Source organism: Anomaloglossus baeobatrachus, chromosome 1, assembly GCF_048569485.1.
Source record: "Anomaloglossus baeobatrachus isolate aAnoBae1 chromosome 1, aAnoBae1.hap1, whole genome shotgun sequence".
Lineage (NCBI taxonomy): Eukaryota > Metazoa > Chordata > Amphibia > Anura > Aromobatidae > Anomaloglossus > Anomaloglossus baeobatrachus.
Window position 1 is genome coordinate 935,644,717 of NC_134353.1, and position 23,472 is coordinate 935,668,188.

The window sequence follows — 23,472 nt, forward strand, 5'->3', positions numbered from 1 at the left end:
GGGAGAACACGGGATTATAGCCAGAACTTCAGCTGTCAGTGGAGCCATATGGGGGCTGGGGTTCTTTACTGGATGAGTAGTTTTTTTTCTTTTGTTTTGTTTTTTTTCTTTTAATGGTGTCAGTTTGAAGCACAAATAATGTATTAATTCACTTTAGTTTTTTATTTTTTTTTGAGAGTGGAACAAAACAGAAAATCTGCAAACGGATCCTGGAATTTGTATGGCGTCCAGAATAATAAATAATAATGTTGGGTTTTTTTCTTTATTGAATTCTAAAAAAAAATATTTTTTTGTATTTTATTTTATTTGTTTGTTTATTTTCTTTTTCGCTCTATTGGGAGACCCAGACAATTGGGTGTATAGCTACTGCCTCCGGAGGCCGCACAAAGTACTACACTTAAAAGTGTTAGGCCCCTCCCCTTCTGCCTATACACCCCCCGTGCTCCCACGGGCTCCTCAGTTTTCTGCTTTGTGCGAAGGAGGTCAGACACGCACAGCACAGCTCCACAGATTAGTCAGCAGCAGCTGCTGACTATGTCGGATGGAAGAAAAGTGGGCCCATATAGGGCCCCCAGCATGCTCCCTTCTCACCCCACTCTTGTCGGCGGTGTTGTTAAGGTTGAGGTACCCATTGCGGGTACGGAGGCTGGAGCCCACATGCTGTTTTCCTTCCCCATCCCCCTTAGGGCTCTGGGCGAAGTGGGATCCCATCGGTCTCCAGGCACTGAGACCGTGCTTCATCCACAACTCCTGTGGAGCCTGATGGATAGGAGCCGATACCGTTCAGGGACATGGCCCTGCATCTTGGAGGTACTCTGTATCCCTGTGGGGACCGCGCACGGCATCACCTCAGCTTTGCTGGGTGTGCTAGTGCACCGGGGACCGCGGCGCTGACCGGGTCTATATGTGCCATTACACACTCAGCGTCGCTGAGTGTGTTTATATGTAAGGGCTACCGCACTAACCGCCGCTGCCATGGGACACTGCGGCGCAGCTGGGACTTGTAGTTCGCCGGGGACTTTCACGCCGGCCGCGCTTTTACGGCGGCCGCGTTTATTACTAGAGTCCCCGGCTTCCTTGCGGCCTAGTTTACTTTTCTCCCGCCCTCAGCCCTGACAGGCAGGGGGAAGGGCGGGACGCTGCACGGAGCGAGCAGCTCTGAGGGCTGGAGTATGATTTACATACTCCACCCCCCTCACTGTGCACGGTGTGAGCACCAGTTCGCGCTCTTTCTCGGCCACGCCCACAGCTCCCTCATCTCGTCAGGACGCCGCAGCCATTCCTGTCAGCTCCACCGACGCTGCAGAAGAGGGACAAGTCCTGGGAGACCCAGACACGGTCTCTGGTGGCCTCACAACCGCTTTAGGCGGCTGGTAAGCAGCACCTGTGGTGCGAACCCCATGGTGCTGTAGTGTATTGGTACATTATTTGTGTATCGTATATACTTTACACTGTATGAGCACAGTTCATTCTGGCTATATACCCTTTTGTGTAACTCAAGGAAAACTATAGCATGGCGCCCACAAAAGGCAGGGGTGCTAAAACACAGGCTTATTATGCTGCCTGCGCCGCATGTAAGACCTCGCTACCGGCAGGTTCCACTGACCCTCATTGTGTGCAGTGTTCGACCCCTGTGCCACTTCTTCAGCCGGAGCCTATGCTAAGAGGGGCCCAGGGGGAGCCACCTGTTGACACTGTCCAGGTGACGGGGACTGAGTTTGCTAAACTCTCTGAGACTATGGCTAAGATACTAGAAGCCTTGCAGTCCAGGCCGGTATCTCAGCAACGGGACTCTGTTGAATCGTTGTTCCCGGGCCCCCCTCAGTTGGACCAACAATGTCCTCCCGGGGTATCTCCTGCATCCCAGTCTGAGGGTTCTGACTTAGACCCCAGCCCCAGATCGACTAAGCGGGCTCGCTTAGAATTTCCCTCGACATCATATTGTTTAGGGTCTCAGCGAGGGGAATCTTTGGTTGATGATGCGGAGACAGCTGATCAGGATTCTGATCCTGAGAGCGCTCTCAATCTTAATACTCCAGACGGGGACGCCTTAGTAAACGATCTTATTGCGTCCATCCATCAGTTGCTGGATATTTCTCCCTCAGCTCCTCCGGCGGAGGAGTCAGCTTCTCAGCAGGAGAAATTTCGTTTCAGGTTTCCCAAGCGGACACAGAGTATGTTTCTAGACCACTCTGATTTCAGAGAGGCAATCCAGAATCACCATGCTTGTCCAGATAAGCGTTTTTCTAAGCGCCTTAAGGATACACGTTATCCTTTCCCCCCGGACGTGGTTAAAGGTTGGACTCAATGTCCCAAAGTGGATCCTCCAATCTCCAGACTGGCGGCTAGGTCCATACTTGCAGTGGAAGATGGGGCCTCGCTCAAAGATGCCACTGACAGGCAGATGGAGCTCTGGTTGAAATCCATCTATGAAGCTATCGGAGCTTCTTTTGCCCCAGCATTCGCAGCCGTATGGGCGCTGCAAGCTATCTCAGCAGGTCAAGCGCAAATTGAAGCAGCCACATGCACGGCCGCGCCACAAGTGGCATCCATTACCACCCAGACCTCGGCAATTGCGTCTTACGCTATTAATGCTGTCCTGGACTCTGTGAGCCGTACGGCGGTGGCGACCGCCAATTCGGTGGTACTCCGCAGGGCCTTGTGGCTACGGGAATGGAAGGCAGATTCGGCTTCCAAAAAGCGCTTAACCAGTTTGCCAATTTCTGGCGACAGGCTGTTTGGCGAGCGTCTGGATGAAATCATCAAACAATCCAAGGGAAAGGATACATCCTTACCCCAGCCCAAACAGAACATTCCCCAACAGAGGAGAGGGCAGTCGAGGTTTCGGTCCTTTCGGGGCGCGGGCAGGTCCCAATTCTCCTCGTCCAAAAGGTCTCAGAAAGAACAAAGGAACTCTGATGCATGGCGGTCTAAGTCACGTCCTAAAAAGAACATTGGAGGCACCGCTAACAAAGCGGCTTCCTCATGACTTTCGACCTCCTCTAGTAGCATCCTCGGTCGGTGGCAGGCTCTCCCGCTTTTGCGACGCCTGGCTGCCACAAATAAAAGACCGCTGGGTGAGAGACATTCTGTCTCACGGTTACAAGATAGAGTTCACCTCTCGTCCCCCGACTCGATTCTTCAGGTCTTCTCCGCCTCCCGAGAGAGCCGAGGCTCTTCTGCAGGCGCTGGGCACTCTGAAGGCAGAAGGAGTGGTGGTCCCTGTTCCTCTTCATCAACAGGGCCACGGTTTTTACTCCAACTTGTTTGTGGTCCGAAAGAAGGACGGGTCTTTCCGTCCTGTCCTAGACCTGAAACTTCTCAACAAACACGTAAAGACCAGGCGGTTCCGGATGGAATCCCTTCGCTCCGTCATCGCCTCAATGTCCCAAGGAGATTTCCTTGCATCGATCGATATCAAAGATGCTTATCTCCACGTTCCGATTGCCCCAGAGCACCAGCGCTTCTTGCGCTTCGCCATAGGAAACGAACACCTGCAGTTCGTGGCACTGCCATTCGGCCTGGCAACAGCCCCACGGGTTTTCACCAAGGTTATGGCTACTGTAGTAGCGGTCCTCCATTCTCAGGGTCACTCGGTGATCCCGTACTTGGACGATCTGTTGATCAAGGCACCCTCTCAAGAGGCATGCCAACACAGCCTCGACGCTACCCTGGAGACTCTCCAGAGTTTCGGGTGGATCATCAATTTTCCAAAGTCAAATCTGACACCGGCCCAATCGCTCACATACCTTGGCATGGAGTTTCATACCCTCTCAGCGATAGTGAAGCTTCCGCTGATCAAGCAGCGGTCACTACAGACAGGGGTACAATCTCTCCTTCAAGGCCAGTCACACCCCTTGAGGCGCCTCATGCACTTCCTGGGGAAGATGGTGGCAGCAATGGAAGCAGTCCCTTTCTTCGGCGCTCCATTGGGAGACCCAGACGATTGGGTGTATAGCACTGCCTCCGGAGGCCACACAAAGCATTACACTTAAAAGTGTAAGGCCCCTCCCCTTCTGGCTATACACCCCCAGTGGGATCACTGGCTGCTCAGTTTTCAAGCTTTGGGCGAAGGAGGCCAGACATCCACGCATAGCTCCACTGTTTAGTCAGCAGTAGCTGCTGACTATATCGGATGGAAGAAAAGAGGGCCCATATAGGGTCCCCAGCATGCTCCCTTCTCACCCCACTTGCGGTTTGTAAGGTTGAGGTACCCATTGCGGGTACGGAGGCTGGAGCCCACATGCTGCTTTCCTTCCCCATCCCCCTGAGGGGCTCTGTGGAAGTGGGATCTTACCGGCCCCCAAACCCTGAGGCCGGGCTCCATCCACAGACCCAGAGACCCTGCTGGAGGAGCTGAGTACAGTCAGGGACAAGGCCCTGCAACGTTCAGGTACTCTGTGTCCCCGCACAGTCAGGCCACGCACACTTCAGGCTTGCTGGGTGTGCTAGTGCGCCGGGGGCATTAGCGCTGCGCGCTCGGGTTAGAGTCACTGCAGCTTAGCTGAGTGATTTTATGCCTTGGGAACTACCGCGCCGGCCGCTCCGGGAGCGGCGGCGCGGCTGGGACTTGTAGTGCGCCGGGGACTCGCGCTGCCCGCGCTTTTACGGCGGCAGCGCTCATAAATCCAGTCCCCGGCTTTTGCGGCCTAGCTCTGCTTCGTTCCCGCCCCCACCCTGTCAATCAGGGAAAGGGAGAGACGCTGTTCTATAGTCAGCGCCGAGGGCTGGAGTCTTATTTACATACTCCAGCCCTCTCACTGGGCACAGTGGGGACGCAAGTTTCCCGCTCTTGGTCTCAACACGCCCAGGGCCCGCCCCTCTCCACAGGACGCCGGCAGCCATTCCTGCATGCAGTCTGGCTGGAGAACGGACACAGGCTCTGGGGGACTCAGACAAGGGACTCTGGCGACCACACACCCGCGTTTATGCGGGCGGTAAGCTGCACATAAGTGCTGGCCCCGCTAGTGCCACAGTGTTTTTTGGTGCATTTTTTCCCTGTACCATATATATTTATATTGCACTGTACAGCGCTTCTTGGCTTATACCCTACATTGCTCTGAGGAGACAACAACATGTCATCCGCAAAACGCAAGGGTGCCAAGGCACAGGCGGTATGCACTGCTTGTGCCGCATGTGGGGCTAATCTACCGGCAGGTTCCAATGACCCCCATTGTGTGCAATGTTCAATCCCTGTGCCACTTCGGCAGCCAGAGTCTATGGTAGTAGTGGCCCAGGCAGAGACGCCTGTGAACCCTGCCCCGGTGACGGGGACAGAATTTGCAGTTTTTGCTGATAAGATGTCTGTGACTATGACAAAAATCCTGGAAACCTTGCAGTCCAGGCCAGTTTCTCAGACCATGGACACTGCTGTGTCTATGCTCCCCGGTCCCCCTCAGTTGGAACTAATCCGTACTTCAAGGGGGTCCCAGGCATCACAGGCTGAAGACTCTGACTCGGATGACAGTCCCAGGCCGCCTAAACGAGCTCGCTGGGAGAGACCCTCGACGTCATCACACTGGTCAGGGTCTCAGCGAGACGAGGCTCTGTATGAGGAGACAGAGGTGGGTGATCAGGAATCTAATCCTGACACCGCTCTCAATCTAGATACCCCTGATGGTGACGCTATGGTAAATGACCTTATAGCGGCCATCAATAGACTGTTGGATATTTCTCCCCCAGCCCCTTCAGCAGAGGAGGCAGCTGCACAGCAGGAGAAGTTCCATTTCCGGTATCCCAAGCGTAAATTGAGTACTTTTCTGGACCACTCTGACTTCAGAGAATCAGTCCAGAAACATCATGCTTATCCAGATAAGCGTTTCTCCAAACGTCTTAAGGATACACGTTATCCCTTTCCCCCTGACGTGGTCAAACGCTGGACCCAGTGTCCAAAGGTGGACCCCCCAATCTCCAGGCTTGCGGCTAGATCCATAGTTGCAGTGGAAGATGGGGCTTCACTTAAAGATGCCAATGACAGACAGATGGACCTTTGGTTAAAGTCTGTCTATGAAGCTATCGGCGCGTCGTTTGCTCCAGCATTCGCGGCCGTGTGGGCACTCCAAGCTATTTCAGCTGGTCTGGCACAGGTGGACTCTATCATACGTCCGGCAGTGCCGCGAGTAGCGTCCCTAACCTCGCAAATGTCTGCGTTTGCGACTTACGCTATCAACGCTGTCCTGGACTCTACGAGCCGTACCTCAATGGCGTCTGCCAACTCTGTGGTTTTGCGCAGAGCCTTGTGGTTAAAGGAATGGAAAGCAGATTCTGCTTCCAAGAAATGTTTAACCAGCTTGCCACTATCTGGAGACAGACTGTTTGGTGAGCAATTGGCTGAGATCATTAAACAGTCCAAAGGTAAGGACTCCTCCTTACCCCAGCCCAGATCAAGCAAACCTCAACAGAGGAAGTGGCAGTCGAAGTTTCGGTCCTTTCGAGGCTCCAGCAAGACCCAATTCTCCTCGTCCAAAGGGACTCAGAAGGAGCAAAGGAGCTCAGATTCCTGGCGGGCTCATTCACGCCCCAAGAAAGCAACCGGAGGAACCGCTTCCAAGGCGGCTGCCTCATGACTTTCGGCCTCATCCCTCCGCATCCTCGGTCGGTGGCAGGCTCTCCCGCTTTTGCGACATTTGGCTGCCACAGGTCAAAGACCGGTGGGTAGCAGACATTTTGTCTCACGGGTACAGGATAGAATTCAGTTCTCATCCTCCGCCTCGGTTCTTCAGAACCTCCCCACATCCCGACCGAGCAAATGCCCTTCTGCAGGCGGTGTGCTCACTAAGAGCAGAAGGAGTGGTGATCCCTGTTCCTCTGCAGGAACAAGGGCAAGGTTTTTACTCCAATCTCTTCGTGGTTCCAAAAAAGGACGGCTCGTTCCGTCCTGTTCTGGACCTAAAGCTGCTCAACAAGCATGTGAACGCCAGGCGGTTCCGGATGGAATCCCTCCGCTCCGTCATTGCCTCAATGTCTCAAGGAGATTTCCTTGCATCAATAGACATCAAAGATGCTTATCTCCACGTGCCGATTGCTACAGAGCACCAACGTTTTTTACGTTTCGTGATAGGAGACGACCATCTCCAGTTCGTAGCTCTGCCATTTGGTCTGGCGACAGCCCCACGGGTTTTCACCAAGGTCATGGCGGCAGTGGTAGCAGTCTTGCATTCTCAGGGACATTCGGTGATTCCTTACTTAGACGATCTACTTGTCAAAGCACCCTCTCAAGAGGCATGCCAACACAGCCTGAATGTCGCGCTGGAGACTCTCCAGACTTTCGGGTGGATCATCAACTTTTCAAGGTCAAACCTGGCACCGACTCAATCACTAACGTATCTTGGCATGGAGTTTCATACTCTCTCAGCGATAGTGAAGCTTCCGCTGGACAAGCAGCGGTCACTACAGACAGGGGTGCAGTCTCTCCTTCAGGGTCAGTCGCACCCCTTAAGGCGCCTCATGCACTTCCTAGGGAAGATGGTGGCAGCAATGGAGGCAGTCCCGTTCGCGCAGTTTCATCTGCGCCCACTTCAATGGGACATTCTCCGCCAATGGGACGGGAAGACAACTTCCCTAGACAGGAAAGTCTCCCTTTCTCAGACGACCAAGGACTCTCGGCAATGGTGGCTTCTTCCCACCTCATTATCACAGGGAAGATCATTCCTGCCCCCATCCTGGGCAGTGGTCACGACAGACGCGAGTCTATCAGGGTGGCGAGCAGTTTTTCTCCACCACAGGGCTCAAGGGACGTGGACTCAGCAGGAGTCCACCCTTCAGATCAATGTTCTGGAAATCAGGGCAGTGTATCTTGCCCTATTAGCCTTCCAGCAGTGGCTGGAAGGAAAGCAGATCCGAATTCAGTCGGACAACTCCACAGCGGTGGCATACATCAACCACCAAGGAGGGACACGCAGTCGGCAAGCCTTCCAGGAAGTCAGGCGGATTCTGATGTGGGTGGAGGAAAGAGCATCCACCATATCTGCAGTTCACATCCCGGGCGTAGAAAACTGGGAAGCAGACTTCCTCAGTCGCCAGGGCATGGACGCAGGGGAATGGTCCCTTCACCCGGACGTGTTTCAGGAAATCTGCCGCCGCTGGGGGGTGCCGGACGTCGACCTAATGGCGTCTCGGCACAACAACAAGGTCCCGACCTTCATAGCGCGGTCTCGCGATCAAAGAGCTCTAGCGGCAGACGCCTTAGTGCAAGATTGGTCGCAGTTCCGGCTCCCTTATGTGTTTCCACCTCTGGCACTCTTGCCCAGAGTGTTACGCAAGATCAGATCCGATTGCGGCCGCGTCATACTCATCGCCCCAGACTGGCCGAGGAGGTCGTGGTACCCGGATCTGTGGCATCTCACGGTCGGCCAACCGTGGGCACTACCAGACAGACCAGACTTACTGTCCCAAGGGCCGTTTTTCCATCGGAATTCTGCGGCCCTGAACCTGACTGTGTGGCCATTGAGTCCTGGATCCTAGCGTCTTCAGGATTATCCCAAGGGGTCGTTGCCACCATGAGACAGGCTAGGAAGCCCACGTCTGCTAAGATCTACCACAGAACGTGGAAGATATTCTTATCCTGGTGCTCTGCTCAGGGAGTGTCTCCCTGGCCATTTGCATTGCCGACTTTTCTTTCTTTCCTGCAATCTGGGTTAGAAAAAGGTTTGTCGCTCGGCTCCCTTAAAGGGCAAGTCTCGGCGCTATCCGTCTTTTTTCAGAAGCGTCTAGCACGACTTTCTAAGGTGCGCACGTTCCTGCAGGGGGTTTGTCATATCGTACCCCCGTACAAGCGGCCGTTAGATCCATGGGATCTGAACAGGGTACTAGTTGCCCTCCAGAAGCCGCCTTTCGAGCCTCTGAGGGATGTTTCACTTTCTCGACTATCACAGAAAGTGGCTTTTCTGGTAGCGATCACATCTCTTCGGAGAGTGTCTGAGCTAGCAGCGCTGTCATCCAAGGCTCCTTTCCTGGTCTTCCACCAGGACAAGGTAGTGCTGCGCCCCATTCAGGAGTTTCTCCCTAAGGTGGTATCCTCTTTTCATCTAAATCAGGATATCTCCTTGCCTTCCTTTTGTCCTCATGCAGTTCATCGGTATGAGAAGGATTTACATTTGTTAGATCTGGTGAGAGCACTCAGAATCTACATTTCCCGCACGGCGCCCCTGCGCCGTTCCGATGCACTCTTTGTCCTTGTCGCTGGTAAGCGCAAAGGGTCGCAGGCTTCCAAAGCCACCCTGGCTCGATGGATCAAAGAACCAATTCTTGAAGCCTACCGTTCTGCTGGGCTTCCGGTTCCTTCAGGGCTCAGGGCCCACTCAACCAGAGCCGTGGGTGCGTCCTGGGCATTACGACACCAGGCTACGGCTCAACAGGTGTGCCAGGCAGCTACCTGGTCGAGTCTGCACACTTTCACCAAACATTATCAGGTGCATACCTATGCTTTGGCGGACGCCAGCCTAGGTAGAAGAGTCCTGCAGGCGGCAGTTGCCTCCCCGTAGGGGAGGGCTGTCTTTGCAGCTCTAACATGAGGTATTTCTCTACCCACCCAGGGACAGCTTTTGGACGTCCCAATCGTCTGGGTCTCCCAATGGAGCGCCGAAGAAGGGAATTTTGTTTACTTACCGTAAATTCCTTTTCTTCTAGCTCCTATTGGGAGACCCAGCACCCGCCCTGTTGTCCTTCGGGATTTTTGGTTGTTTTCGGGTAGACATGTTGTTCATGTTCAATGGTTTTCAGTTCTCCGATGTTACTTCGGAGTGAATTTGTTTGAACCAGTTATTGGCTTTCCTCCTTCTTGCTTTAGCACTAAAACTGAGCAGCCAGTGATCCCACTGGGGGTGTATAGCCAGAAGGGGAGGGGCCTTACACTTTTAAGTGTAATGCTTTGTGTGGCCTCCGGAGGCAGTGCTATACACCCAATCGTCTGGGTCTCCCAATAGGAGCTAGAAGAAAAGGAATTTACGGTAAGTAAACAAAATTCCCTTCTTCGCGCAGTTTCACATGCGTCCCCTTCAATGGGACATCCTACGCAAATGGGACAGGAAGCCGACGTCCCTCGACAGGACCGTCTCCCTCTCTCAGGCGACCAAAGCTTCCCTTCGGTGGTGGCTTCTTCCCACTTCATTATCGAAGGGGAAATCCTTCCTACCCCCATCCTGGGAAGTAGTCACGACGGACGCAAGTCTGTCAGGGTGGGGAGCGGTTTTTCTCCACCACAGGACTCAGGGTACGTGGACCCGGCAAGAGTCCTCGCTTCAGATCAATGTTCTGGAAATTCGGGCAGTGTATCTTGCCCTGAAAGCGTTCCAGCAGTGGCTGGAAGGCAAGCAGATCCGAATTCAGTCGGACAATTCCACAGCGGTGGCATACATCAACCACCAAGGCGGCACACGCAGTCGACAAGCCTTCCAGGAAGTCCGGCGGATTTTGATGTGGGTGGAAGCCACGGCCTCCACCATATCCGCAGTTCACATCCCAGGCGTGGAAAACTGGGAAGCAGATTATCTCAGTCGCCAGGGCATGGACGCAGGGGAATGGTCCCTTCACCCGGACGTGTTTCAGGAGATCTGTTGCCGCTGGGGGGTGCCGGACGTCGACCTCATGGCGTCCCGGCACAACAACAAGGTACCAACGTTCATGACACGGTCTCAAGATCCCAGAGCTCTGGCGGCAGACGCCTTAGTTCAGGATTGGTCGCAGTTTCAGCTCCCTTATGTGTTTCCTCCGCTGGCACTGTTGCCCAGAGTGTTACGCAAGATCAGGGCCGACTGCCGCCGCGCCATCCTCGTCGCTCCAGACTGGCCAAGGAGGTCGTGGTACCCGGATCTGTGGCATCTCACGGTCGGCCAACCGTGGGCACTACCAGACCGACCAGACTTGCTGTCTCAAGGGCCGTTTTTCCATCTGAATTCTGCGGCCCTCAACCTGACTGTGTGGCCATTGAGTCCTGGATCCTAGCGTCTTCAGGGTTATCTCAAGAAGTCATTGCCACTATGAGACAGGCTAGGAAACCAACGTCCGCCAAGATTTATCACAGGACGTGGAAAATTTTCCTGTCGTGGTGCTCTGCTCAGGGTTTTTCTCCCTGGCCATTTGCATTACCTACTTTTCTGTCCTTCCTTCAATCTGGACTGGAAAAGGGTTTGTCGCTCGGTTCCCTTAAGGGACAAGTTTCAGCGCTCTCTGTGTTTTTCCAGAAGCGCCTAGCTAGACTTCCACAGGTACGCACGTTCCTGCAGGGAGTTTGTCACATCGTTCCACCTTACAAGCGGCCGTTAGAACCCTGGGATCTAAACAGGGTGCTGATGGTTCTTCAGAAACCACCATTCGAGCCAATGAGAGATATCTCCCTCTCACGACTTTCGCAGAAAGTGGTTTTTCTAGTAGCAGTCACTTCTCTTCGGAGAGTGTCTGAGCTAGCAGCGTCGTCGTGCAAAGCCCCTTTTCTGGTTTTTCACCAGGACAAGGTGGTTCTACGTCCGGTTCCGGAATTTCTCCCTAAGGTGGTATCCCCCTTTCATCTCAATCAGGATATTTCCTTACCTTCTTTTTATCCTCATCCAGTTCACCAATGTGAAAAGGATTTGCACTTGTTAGATCTGGTGAGAGCACTCAGACTCTACATTTCTCGTACGGCGCCCCTGCGCCGCTCGGATGCACTCTTTGTCCTTGTCGCTGGCCAGCGTAAAGGGTCACAGGCTTCCAAATCAACCCTGGCTCGGTGGATCAAGGAGCCAATTATCGAAGCTTACCGTTCGGCTGGGCTTCCGGTTCCCTCAGGGCTGAAGGCCCATTCTACCAGAGCCGTGGGAGCGTCCTGGGCTTTGAGGCACCAGGCTACGGCTCAACAGGTGTGTCAGGCGGCTACCTGGTCGAGCCTGCACACTTTCACGAAGCACTATCAGGTGCATACCTATGCTGCGGCGGATGCCAGCCTAGGTAGACGAGTCCTTCAGGCGGCGGTTGCCCACCTGTAGGAAAGGGCCGTTTTACGGCTCTCTTACGAGGTATTATTTTACCCACCCAGGGACTGCTTTTGGACGTCCCAATTGTCTGGGTCTCCCAATAGAGCGAAAAAGAAGGGAATTTTGTTTACTTACCGTAAATTCCTTTTCTTCTAGCTCTAATTGGGAGACCCAGCACCCGCCCCTGTTTTTTTGTGTACACATGTTGTTCATGTTGAATGGTTTCAGTTCTCCGAGTTTCCTTCGGATTGAAGTTACTTTAAACCAGTTTATAATTATTTTTCCTCCTTCTTGCTTTTGCACCAAAACTGAGGAGCCCGTGGGAGCACGGGGGGTGTATAGGCAGAAGGGGAGGGGCCTAACACTTTTAAGTGTAGTACTTTGTGCGGCCTCCGGAGGCATAGCCTATACACCCAATTGTCTGGGTCTCCCAATTAGAGCTAGAAGAAAAGGAATTTACGGTAAGTAAACAAAATTCCCTTCTTTTGTGTTTTTGAGTTTCATCCACCTTGTGACCTCTTTGATCATTTACAGAAGTTTGTGGCGGGCCTTGTCCTGAGCAAACGCAGGGGCCTTGGTTTGGTCCTTGACTAAGATGGCAAACCACCACATCGCCCCGCTATTGTGTCATGGGGCAATGATGAGCTTCAGTCTGAAAAAAACCCCACTCACTAATGGGGTCATCTGAGGTGTTAAGGGGCCAAGATCAGAGTTTACTCTGATCCGGGACATTGCAGCAACTGCTTGCTTGCATTCCCACCACACCCCAGAGAACAAATTGTGTAAAATGCAGCTCAGGGGAACCAGTGATATCAATACATTATATTAAATCCTAAATACTACACCCCCATCGTCCCCTCACGTTAGTAGGACTGTGTGTAACCAAAACAAATTCTTTTTTCCAGATTGACATCCAGATTAAAGACGCCATCGGCCGCTACCATCAGTGCGCCACCATCCAGCTGGACTTCCAGCTCCCCATCAGATTCAACCTCACTTATGTCAGGTCCGTGGGGCCGTGTCTGTATATAAGGGGCACTGATAAGCGCCTCCTCCTGTTCTCACGTGGCCTTTTGTGATTCATTCCCATAGCCCAGACGGCGACGATAAGAAGCGGCCGGTCATCATTCACCGCGCCATTCTTGGATCTGTGGAACGGATGATCGCTATTTTGACTGAGAATTATGGAGGCAAATGGTAATATTTTTTGGAACTCCGCCTGTGACTAAAATTGCAGCGTTAAACACCGATTTATAGATTATTGTGATTAATCCTCCCATCCGCTGATTTCTTGTCTCCTCTTCCCGCAGGCCTCTGTGGATTTCTCCTCTGCAGGTTATGGTGGTGCCCGTAGGACCGACGTGTGACGACTATGCCCAGAAGGTCAGAGCCAGCCCTGAATATTTCATTACTGGGAACATTTTCTTTCTTGGGGCTTCTGGTGCCCAGATAAAATAGGATTTATATATTATCTGGCGCCGACTCCAGGAGGATCTGCCTGATCCATTGAGTGGGAATAATGACCTGCCGGCCGGTGATGGGGTTATTGTAAGAGCTCATCTCATTACTGAGGGCAGCAGTCACAGTGGCACCATCAAGTCTAATCTAATAGTGCAGTGTCCATACGTTTGGGGTCATTAAATGGAGGGAATTAGATATGATTGGGAAGTGTCTGCACTGGATTGGATGTGATTGGCAGGTGTCTGCACTGGATTGGATGTGATTGGCAGGTGTCTGCACTGGATTGGATGTGATTGGCAGGTGTCTGCACTGGATTGGATGTGATTGGGAGGTGTCCGCACTGGATTGGATGTGATTGGGAGGTGTCCGCACTGGATTGGATGTGATTGGCAGGTGTCTTCACTGGATTGAGGTGATTGGGAGGTGTCTGCCCTGGATTGGAAGTGATTGGCAAGTGTCTGCACTGGATTGGAGGTGATTGGCAGGTGTCTGCACTGGATTGGATGTGATTGGGGGTTGGACACTCGAGGTTCTCCTCATCTCTTGTATGACTATTCTGTTTTGCACATCACAGGTGAGGCAGCAGTTCCACCTCGCCGGGTTTATGGCGGACGTTGACCTCGATCACGGCTCCACACTCAATAAGAAGATCCGGAACGCCCAGCTCGCCCAGTACAACTTCATTTTCGGTAAGAGTAAAGCACCTTGTTCTTCCCATAGGAGCCCCTTGTAGTGATTGTCAGATCCATGAACAGTGGCCGGTGATGGCTGCGCACTTGGTAATCATTTCCTTCGTAGACTATTAGTGAGTTGGAGGCAGTGACACGTGGAGCATTATATCCCAGAACCATCCATCTGTTTCCTCATACCTGAGCCCCTATATGCGCTTACATGATCGCCCTGATCCTGATCTGCCGCGTGCTGCACCCAGAGCAGAGATATAGAGGGGCAATACTAATAATAGGACACTGGGGAGGGCAGCACTGTACATGGCGGGTGATCCTGTCTATTTTAGCGACTTTTGTCTTCTTCCTGGGCAGCTACAGACTTCACTTAACCCTAGAACGCGCAAGCAATTCAATCTACCATAGAAAACAAATGACCTATCAGGCCTGCGAGGCCCCAGGTATGCGTTCTAGGGTTAATATCAGTCACCCCTGTATCTAATACAATAGCAGTTTAGACCCTGCTGAGCCATTTTATTGGGTAGAGTAAATATTGGGCGGCCTCAGTGTTTCCGCTATAGCACAGGGACAGGTAACACAAATCACAAAGTGTGAGGACCCCAACAATTAACTCCTGTGACATGGGATAAGGGAAATATTGCTGTGAGCCCTCAATTAGGCTTTTATAGGGCTTTCCCAGCTGGACAGGAACAATCCTTTTCTTTGTCGCTCCATTGGGAGACCCAGACAATTGGGATGTATAGCTTCTGCCTCCGGAGGCCACACAAAGTATTACACTTTAAAAAGTGTAACCCCTCCCCTCTGCCTATACACCCTCCCGTGCATCACGGGCCCATCAGTTTTATGCTTTGTGTTGAAGGAGGCACACATTCACGCAAGCTCCACATTTTAGTCAGCAGCAGCTGCTGATTATATCGGATGGAAGAAAAGAGGGCCCCCACGGGGCCCCCGGCATGCTCCCTTCTCACCCCACTAAGTCGGCGGTGCTGTCAAGGTTGAGATACCCATTGCGGGTACAGAGGCTGGAGCCACATGCCGTTTTCCTTCCCCATCCCTTAGGGGCTCTGGGGAAGTGGGATCCTAACCGGTCACCTTTCATGGGACTGGGCTCCCTCCGCAGCCCCTGAGGGAATCTGACGGACAGGAGACTGAGTATCATCAGGGACAGGCCCTGCATCTAACAGGTACTCTGTGTCCCCTTGGGGACGGCGCATGGAGCGCTGGGGTTACAGTGAGCAGCGGCGGCTGTTTTTTTCTGTGACGACCGGGACTACGGCGCCTGTTCACCGGCCGCGTTATTAAATTTAGTCCCCGGCTTCTGCGGCCTAGTTCCGTAACTCCCGCCCCCGGGCCTGCCAGTCAGGGGTAAGGGCGGGACGGCCGACTAGACGTCGGCAGTGAGGGCTGGAGCATACTTAGGTGTTCTCCTCCCCCCTCACTAAGCAGTGTGGGGCACCAGATTCCCGCACTTTATTAGTCACGCCCACGGCTCCCTCCTCCCTTGAGAACTCCGGCAGCCATTGTTACAACACTTCAGCCGGTGGAGGATTTTCAGAACGAGCTCCAAACAGCTCTGGGAGGCCCAGGCAGGGAATCTGGTGGACACACAACCGCTTGGGCGGTCGGTAAGCCACACCGGTTACCAGGTGCTGGCCCCCCTAAGGTGCCGAAGTGTGTGTATATATATATATATATATATATATATATATATATATATATATATATATATATATATATATATATATATAATATATATATATATATTGATATTGTATACATTTTCTCTGTTCGGCCGCATTATTTGCCTTTGGCTATATACCCTCACTGATCACTCTCAGAGGAGACAACAGCATGTCGTCCGCAAAGAGCAAGGGTGCCAAGGCACAGGGTTATTTTGCAACCTGTACGTCTTGTGCGGCTATGTTACCTGCAGGTTCCACCTACCCTCACTGTGTGCAATGCTCGGCCCCTGTGACACTCACTCAGCCGGAGCCTCAGGCACTGGTGGGACCCTCGGCTCAGGTAGAACCGCCGGCTCCCACTGTCCAGGTGACAGGGACAGAGTTTGCAGTTTTCGCTGAGAAACTCTCTCAGTCCCTTTCACAATCCATGGCTCAGTCTATGGACATATGGTCTGCTAAGATACTAGAAGCCTTGCAGTCCAGATCGGTAACACAGGCCCAGGGCACTGGGAGTTCATCGCCCCCAGGCCCCTCTCGGTCGGCGCAGCAAAGTGCTCCTGGGGTGACACCTAGGTCCCACGGTGAGGACTCCGACACGGACCGCAGTCCCAGACCGGCTAAGCGGGCTCGCTGGGAACCTTCCCCGACTTCATCACGCTGCTCAGGGTCTCAGCATGAGGACTCTCTGGAGGATGAAGCGGAGGTCGCAGCTCAGGGCTCTGATCCTGACGTTGCTCTCAATCTTGATACACCTGAAGGGGACGCCATAGTTAATGACCTTATAGCGTCCATCAACCAGGTGCTAGATCTTTCTCCCCCAACTCCACCTATAGAGGAGTCGGCTTCGCAGCAGGAAAAACGCCAGTTTAGGTTTCCTAAACGTACACGGAGTGCGTTTTTCGATCACTCTAACTTCAGAGATGCTGTCCAGAAGCACAGAGCATTTCCGGACAAGCGTTTTACTAAGTGCCTCAATGACACACGTTATCCCTTCCCCCCTGACGTAGTTAAGGGTTGGGCTCAGTGTCCCAAGGTGGATCCTCCAGTCTCTAGACTGGCGGCTAGATCCGTAGTATCAGTGGCAGATGGTTCATCGCTCAAAGATGCCACTGACAGGCAAATAGAGCTACTGATGAAATCCATCTATGAAGCCATAGGCGCGTCGTTTGCTCCAGCCTTTGCAGCCGTGTGGGCGCTCCAAGCTATCTCAGCTTGTCTGTCTGAGATTAATGCGGTCACACGTACCTCTGCTCCGCAAGTTGTGTCTTTGACTTCTCAGGCGTCGGCTTTTTCGTCCTACGCCATGAACGCCGTCCTGGACTCGGCGAGCCGTACAGCGGTAGCGTCCGCTAATGCGGTGGCAGTCCGCAGGGCCATGTGGCTACGCGAATGGAAGGCAGACTCTGCTTCCAAGAAGTTCTTAACCGGTTTGCCATTTTCTGGCGACCGGTTGTTTGGCGAGCAATTGGACGAAATTATTAAGCAATCCAAGGGAAAGGACTCGTCCTTACCCCAGTCCAAACCGAACAGGCCTCAGCAACGAAAAATACAACCGAGGTTTCGGTCCTTTCGGCCCTCAGCCAGGTCCCATTCCTCCAGGCCACATGTCCAAGACCGATGGGTGAGAGACATTCTGTCTCACGGTTACAGGATAGAGCTCTGTTCTCGTCCTCCGACTCGTTTCTTCAGAACATCTCCGCCCCCCGAGCGAGCCGATGCACTTTTTCAGGCGGTGAACACGCTGAAGGCAGAAGGAGTTGTGATCCCAGTTCCCCTTCAGGAACGTGGTCACGGCTTTTACTCCAACTTGTTCGTGGTGCCAAAAAAGGACGGATCATTCCGTCCCGTTCTGGACCTCAAACTACTCAACAGACACGTGAGAACCAGACAGTTCCGGATGGAATCTCTCCGCTCTGTCATCGCCTCGATGGCACAAGGAGACTTCCTAGCATCAATCGACATCAGGGATGCTTATCTCCATGTGCCGATTGCACCAGAGCATCAACGCTTCCTGCGTTTCGCCATCGGGGACGAACACCTTCAGTTCGTGGCACTGCCTTTCGGCCTGGCGACAGCCCCACGGGTCTTCACCAAGGTCATGGCAGCAGTGGTGGCGGTCCTACACTCTCAGGGCCACTCGGTGATCCCTTACTTAGACGATCTTCTAGTCAAGGCACCCTCCCGGGTGGCATGCCAACACAGCCTGACCATTGCTCTGGAGACTCTCCAGAGGTTCGGGTGGATCATCAATTTCCCAAAGTCAAAATTGACACCGACCCAATCACTGACTTACCTCGGGATGGAGTTTCATACTCTCTCAGCGATAGTGAAGCTTCCGCTGGACAAACAGCGTTCGCTGCAGACAGGGGTGCACTCTCTCCTTCGGGCCCAGTCACACCCCTTGAGGCGCCTCATGCACTTCCTAGGGAAGATGGTGGCAGCTATAGAGGCAGTTCCCTTTGCGCAGTTTCATCTGCGTCCACTTCAATGGGACATTCTCCGCAAATGGGACAGGAGGTCGACGTCCCTGGACAGGAACGTCTCTCTTTCCCTTGCAGCCAAAACCTCTCTTCAGTGGTGGCTTCTTCCCACTTCTTTGTCGAAGGGAAAATCCTTCCTGCCCCCAGACTGGGCTGTGGTCACGACGGACGCGAGTCTGTCAGGGTGGGGAGCGGTCTTCCTCCACCACAGGGCTCAGGGAACCTGGACTCCGACCGAGTCCTCCCTTCAGATCAATGTTCTGGAGATAAGGGCAGTGTATCTAGCCCTAAAGGCGTTCCAGCGGTGGCTGGAGGGCAGGCAGATCCGAATACAGTCGGACAACGCCACGGCGGTCGCGTACATCAACCACCAGGGCGGCACACGCAGTCGTCAAGCCTCCCAAGAAGTTCGGAGGATTCTGCTGTGGGCGGAAGCCACAGCCTCCACCATCTCCGCAGTTCACACCCCAGGCGTAGAAAACTGGGAAGCAGACTTTCTCAGTCGCCAGGGCATGGACGCAGGGGAATGGTCTCTTCACCCGGACGCGTTTCAAGAGATCTGTTGCCGCTGGGGAACGCCGGACGTCGACCTCATGGCGTCTCGGCACAACAACAAAGTCCCGGCATTCATGGCACGGTCTCAAGATCACAGAGCTCTGGCGGCGGATGCCTTAGTTCAGGATTGGTCGCAGTTTCGACTGCCTTATGTATTTCCTCCTCTGGCACTGCTGCCCAGAGTGTTACGCAAGATCAGGTCCGACTGCCGCCGCGCCATCCTCGTCGCTCCAGACTGGCCGAGGAGGTCGTGGTACCTGGATCTGTGGCACCTCACGGTAGGTCAACCGTGGGCACTCCCAGACCGACCAGACTTGCTGTCTCAAGGGCCATTTTTCCATCTGAATTCTGCGGCCCTCAACCTGACTGTGTGGCCATTGAGTCCTGGCTCCTAGCGTCCTCAGGGTTATCTCAAGATGTCATTGCCACCATGAGACAGGCCAGGAAACCAACGTCCGCCAAGATCTATCACAGGGCTTGGAGGATTCTCTTATCCTGGTGCGCTGATCAGGGTTTTACCCCCTGGCCGTTTGCCTTACCCACTTTTCTTTCGTTCCTTCAATCCGGAATGGACAAGGGGTTGTCTCTCGGCTCTCTCAAGGGACAAGTATCGGCGCTTTCCGTGTTTTTTCAAAAGCGTCTAGCCAGGCTTCCGCAGGTCCGCACGTTCCTGCAGGGAGTTTGCCACATAGTCCCACCTTACAAGCGTCCGCTGGAACCCTGGGATCTTAACAGGGTGCTAACGGCTCTTCAGAAACCACCTTTTGAGCCGATGCGGGATGTCTCTCTATCACGCCTTTCGCAGAAGGTGGCCTTCCTAGTGGCAGTCACATCACTTCGGAGAGTGTCTGAGCTAGCAGCGCTGTCATGCAAAGCCCCCTTCCTGGTGTTTCACCAGGATAAGGTGGTTCTGCGTCCGGTCCCGGAATTTCTCCCTAAGGTGGTATCCCCTTTTCATCTCAATCAGGATATCTCCTTACCTTCTTTTTGTCCTCATCCAGTTCACCAATGTGAAAAGGATTTGCACTTGTTAGATCTGGTGAGAGCACTCCGGCTCTACATTTCTCGCACGGCGCCCCTGCGCCGTTATGATGCGCTCTTTGTCCTTGTCGCTGGCCAGCGTAAGGGGTCTCAGGCTTCCAAGTCAACCTTGGCTCGGTGGATCAAGGAACCGATTCTTGAAGCCTACCGTTCTGCTGGGCTTCCGATTCCTTCAGGGCTGAAAGCCCATTCTACCAGAGCCGTAGGTGCATCCTGGGCATTGCGACACCAGGCTACGGCTCAGCAGGTGTGTCAGGCGGCTACCTGGTCGAGTCTGCACACTTTCACGAAACACTATCAGGTGCATGCCTATGCTTCGGCAGATGCCAGCCTAGGTAGGCAAGTCCTTCAGGCGGCGGTTGCCCACCTGTAAGAGGGGGCCGTTTTCGGCTCTTTTTATCGAGGTATTCTTTTACCCACCCAGGGACTGCTTTTGGACGTCCCAATTGTCTGGGTCTCCCAATGGAGCGACAAAGAAGAAGGGAATTTTGTTTACTTACCGTAAATTCCTTTTCTTCTAGCTCCTATTGGGAGACCCAGCACCCGCCCCTGTTCCCTTCGGGCTGGTTGTTCTTTTGTGTACACATGTTGTTCATGTTGAATTGTTCTTTTGGTTCATGGTTTCAGTTCTCCGAACATCCTTCGGATTGAATTTACCTTAGACCAATTTATAAGTTTCCTCCTTCCTGCTTTGGCACCAAAACTGATGGGCCCGTGATGCACGGGAGGGTGTATAGGCAGAGGGGAGGGGTTACACTTTTTAAAGTGTAATACTTTGTGTGGCCTCCGGAGGCAGAAGCTATACACCCCAATTGTCTGGGTCTCCCAATAGGAGCTAGAAGAAAAGGAATTTACGGTAAGTAAACAAAATTCCCTTCATTCCAGGTCTTTATGAGGGGGGGGGGGGGGGGGTTGTCGATCTGGAGGACCTGGGCTGTATATGTAGTGTTACATGGCAGCACTGCTGATAATTGTCCGTGCATGCAATACATTTTCTTAAAAGGGAACATGTCAATAGGTTTTAATACTCCAGAATAATGTCATCTATGTAATATCCCAAGTTCCCAAATCTTTGTGTTCTAAATACGTGTCTGTTTTATAGAAATCCATTTGCACATGCAGGGGGCTTGGTTCTGCACCTACAGCTTTCTGACCTTCCTTTCTCTTTTCCCGGCCTCCTGTCAATGAGCTGCCGGCGGGACATGCACAAAGCGAAAGTCCAGCAGCTTTTGTAAAGTCATCAAAGCCATACTGCGCATGCGCCGCCCCCTGGGGAATGATGGCGTCTGCACAAGATCTTGGGCAGTGGGTGGGAAAAGCGGGAGAGAGGTCAGAGAGCTGTAAGTGAATGCTTACACCCCCCCCCTGCACTTTCAGCTTAGTTGCCAAAAAAATTGCTAATCGATTTCTAGAGAACTGACTCCTAAAACAAAAGGTATCAACAGCACAGGGACTTTATATAGATGATCATGTGCAGTGTAAACAGCTGCTGTTCCATTTAGGCTTTGTGCCCACGTTGCAAAAATTTCTGCACCATTTCCGTATCTCTTGTCAGTAAAAATACAGGGTTTTTTATGTATTCTTTCATGCGTTTTTCATTGCTTTCAATGGTGAAAAACACCGCTCTGTATACCGTGGAATTGGCCATTCTCAGTACTGCAGCCCATCATAGCGCTGTACAGTGTAGTGGCTGTTCTCAGTACTGCAGCTTCGTACACAGCCTAGTGGCCATTCTCGGTGCTACAGTTCCGTAGACCGTGTAGTGGCTGTTCTTGGTACTACAGCCCTGTATAGTGGCCGTTCTTGGTACTACAGCTCCGTACACCGTGTAATGGCCAGTTTCGGTACTGCAGCTCCTCACAGCTCCGAACACTGTGAAGTGGCCGTTTTTGGTACTGCAGCTCCATACACTGTAGTGGCCGTTTTTGGTACTGCAGCTCCATACACTGTAGTGGCTGTTTTTGGTACTGCAGCTCCTCACAGCTCCATACACCATGTATTGGTCATTCTTGGTTTTACAGCTCCATACACAGTGTATTGGCCTTTCTCAGTACTGCAGCACCGTACACAGTGTAGTGGTCATTCTTGGTACTGCAGCTCCTCACAGCTCTCTACACCGTGTAGTGGCTGTTCTCGGTACTGCAGCGCTGTGCTCCTATTGATGTAAGAATTGAGCTGCAGTACTGAGAACGACCACTACACATTGAGCTGTGCTGCTGTTCCTGCTCTGAACCTGGACTTGTACAATCAGGTTCCCTCAGGTATCAGCCATGCATTGGTTATCCGTCTCGACGTCCTGAACAATCCGTTTAAATTCTGACTCTTCTCTCATTTCAGTGCTCGGAGAGAAGGAGAAGGCCAGCGGGACGGTGAACATCCGCACCAGGGATAACAAGGTGCACGGCGAGCGCACGGTGGAAGAGACAATCGCGAGACTCCTCCAGCTGAAAGAATCCCGATCTAAGAATTCAGAAGAAGAGTTTTAATATTTGTCGTCCTTAAAGCGCCGCTGTCGCTGTCGCTGTGCACATCCATTATCCTGCACGGGTCTGAAGTCCTCCTCCACGAGCCAAAAAAACAAAAAACCTCTGAAGTTCCATCTCGTAAATGTCCTCTCAGGGAACAGGGGGGGGGGTTTGATTCTTGGGGTTTCCTACTGTTATAGTTTCCTGGGAGTTTTTATATTATTATTATTAGATGGTTCCTCTGTCTTTTCTATGCCCGCTGCGTTCTCTGCATAGTTTGGTCCCGGCTGTCGGCTCCCGTAGACTCCAATTTAATGAAAACAACTGGAAGCTGCATGAACAACGGTCCATTGTTACATCGGAAAGAACAAATACTCTGAGGGGAGACGGCCGAGGCTCCGAGTAATGTCACACATCTAATAAACCGGAGAAATGTTGTGTCCGTGTGTCCTGCCTTCTGCTTTAATGAAGGGTGCCAAAAACAGAAAAAAGTGTCCATGGTTGTCCATGGGAGCAATTTTACATGAGACTGGCAAGATGGCCAAATGCAGATGTAATAAATTTTAGTTTTATGCTGCAATCATGTATTCATTCACCCCTACACTACACTATGAGGTTGTATGATCTCAGCCTGTGAGTACATGCTTTTAGGCTGTTGTGTGCACACGTTGCGCTTTTGTGTATTTTGATGCATTTTATTCAGTGCAGATTTGGCACAAAACCTGAAAGAAATCCTGATGCCAGCAATAAGCAAAGTCAATGAGAATCCTGTAGTCTCGTGCACACGTTGAGTATTTTCTTCTTGCAGATTTTGTGCTGAAATAAATCTGCAGCTTGTAAATTCTTGCAGCGTTTTACTTTAAATTTCACCCATTCTAATAAATGGGAGAAATCTCCACCAAAAGTTTGCTGAAACCATGGCAAAATTGCAAGTTTCTGCAGCTGCGATTTTTTTTTTTCTTTTTCTTTAAGAGATACAGAAATGGTACAGAAATTTTTGCACCAAATCCTAAACGTGTGCAGATTAGTGAGTTTAAGGCTATCAGTTAAAATTATTCTTGATATGTTCTACCGATTGATGAGCGAGCACCACTATGCTCTGTACTTGTAATGAGCAGTTGGATGTTCGTATGGCCACGACTCGAGTACGAGTA

The 23,472-nt window shown here is 52.3% G+C and overlaps 1 protein-coding gene across 1 annotated transcript in view; it reads left to right on the forward strand.

Annotated features, from left to right (window-relative positions):
* Positions 1-22,898, forward strand: part of TARS1 (threonyl-tRNA synthetase 1) — a 66,082-nt gene extending 43,184 nt beyond the window's left edge. The window contains exons 15-19 of the mRNA XM_075328287.1: positions 12,854-12,954; positions 13,041-13,145; positions 13,259-13,331; positions 13,984-14,098; positions 22,191-22,898. Coding sequence (XP_075184402.1) covers positions 12,854-12,954; positions 13,041-13,145; positions 13,259-13,331; positions 13,984-14,098; positions 22,191-22,339 — 543 coding nt within the window. The 3' untranslated portion in view covers positions 22,340-22,898. The remainder of the gene's footprint in view (positions 1-12,853; positions 12,955-13,040; positions 13,146-13,258; positions 13,332-13,983; positions 14,099-22,190) is intronic.
* The last annotated feature ends 574 nt before the right edge of the window (positions 22,899-23,472 follow it).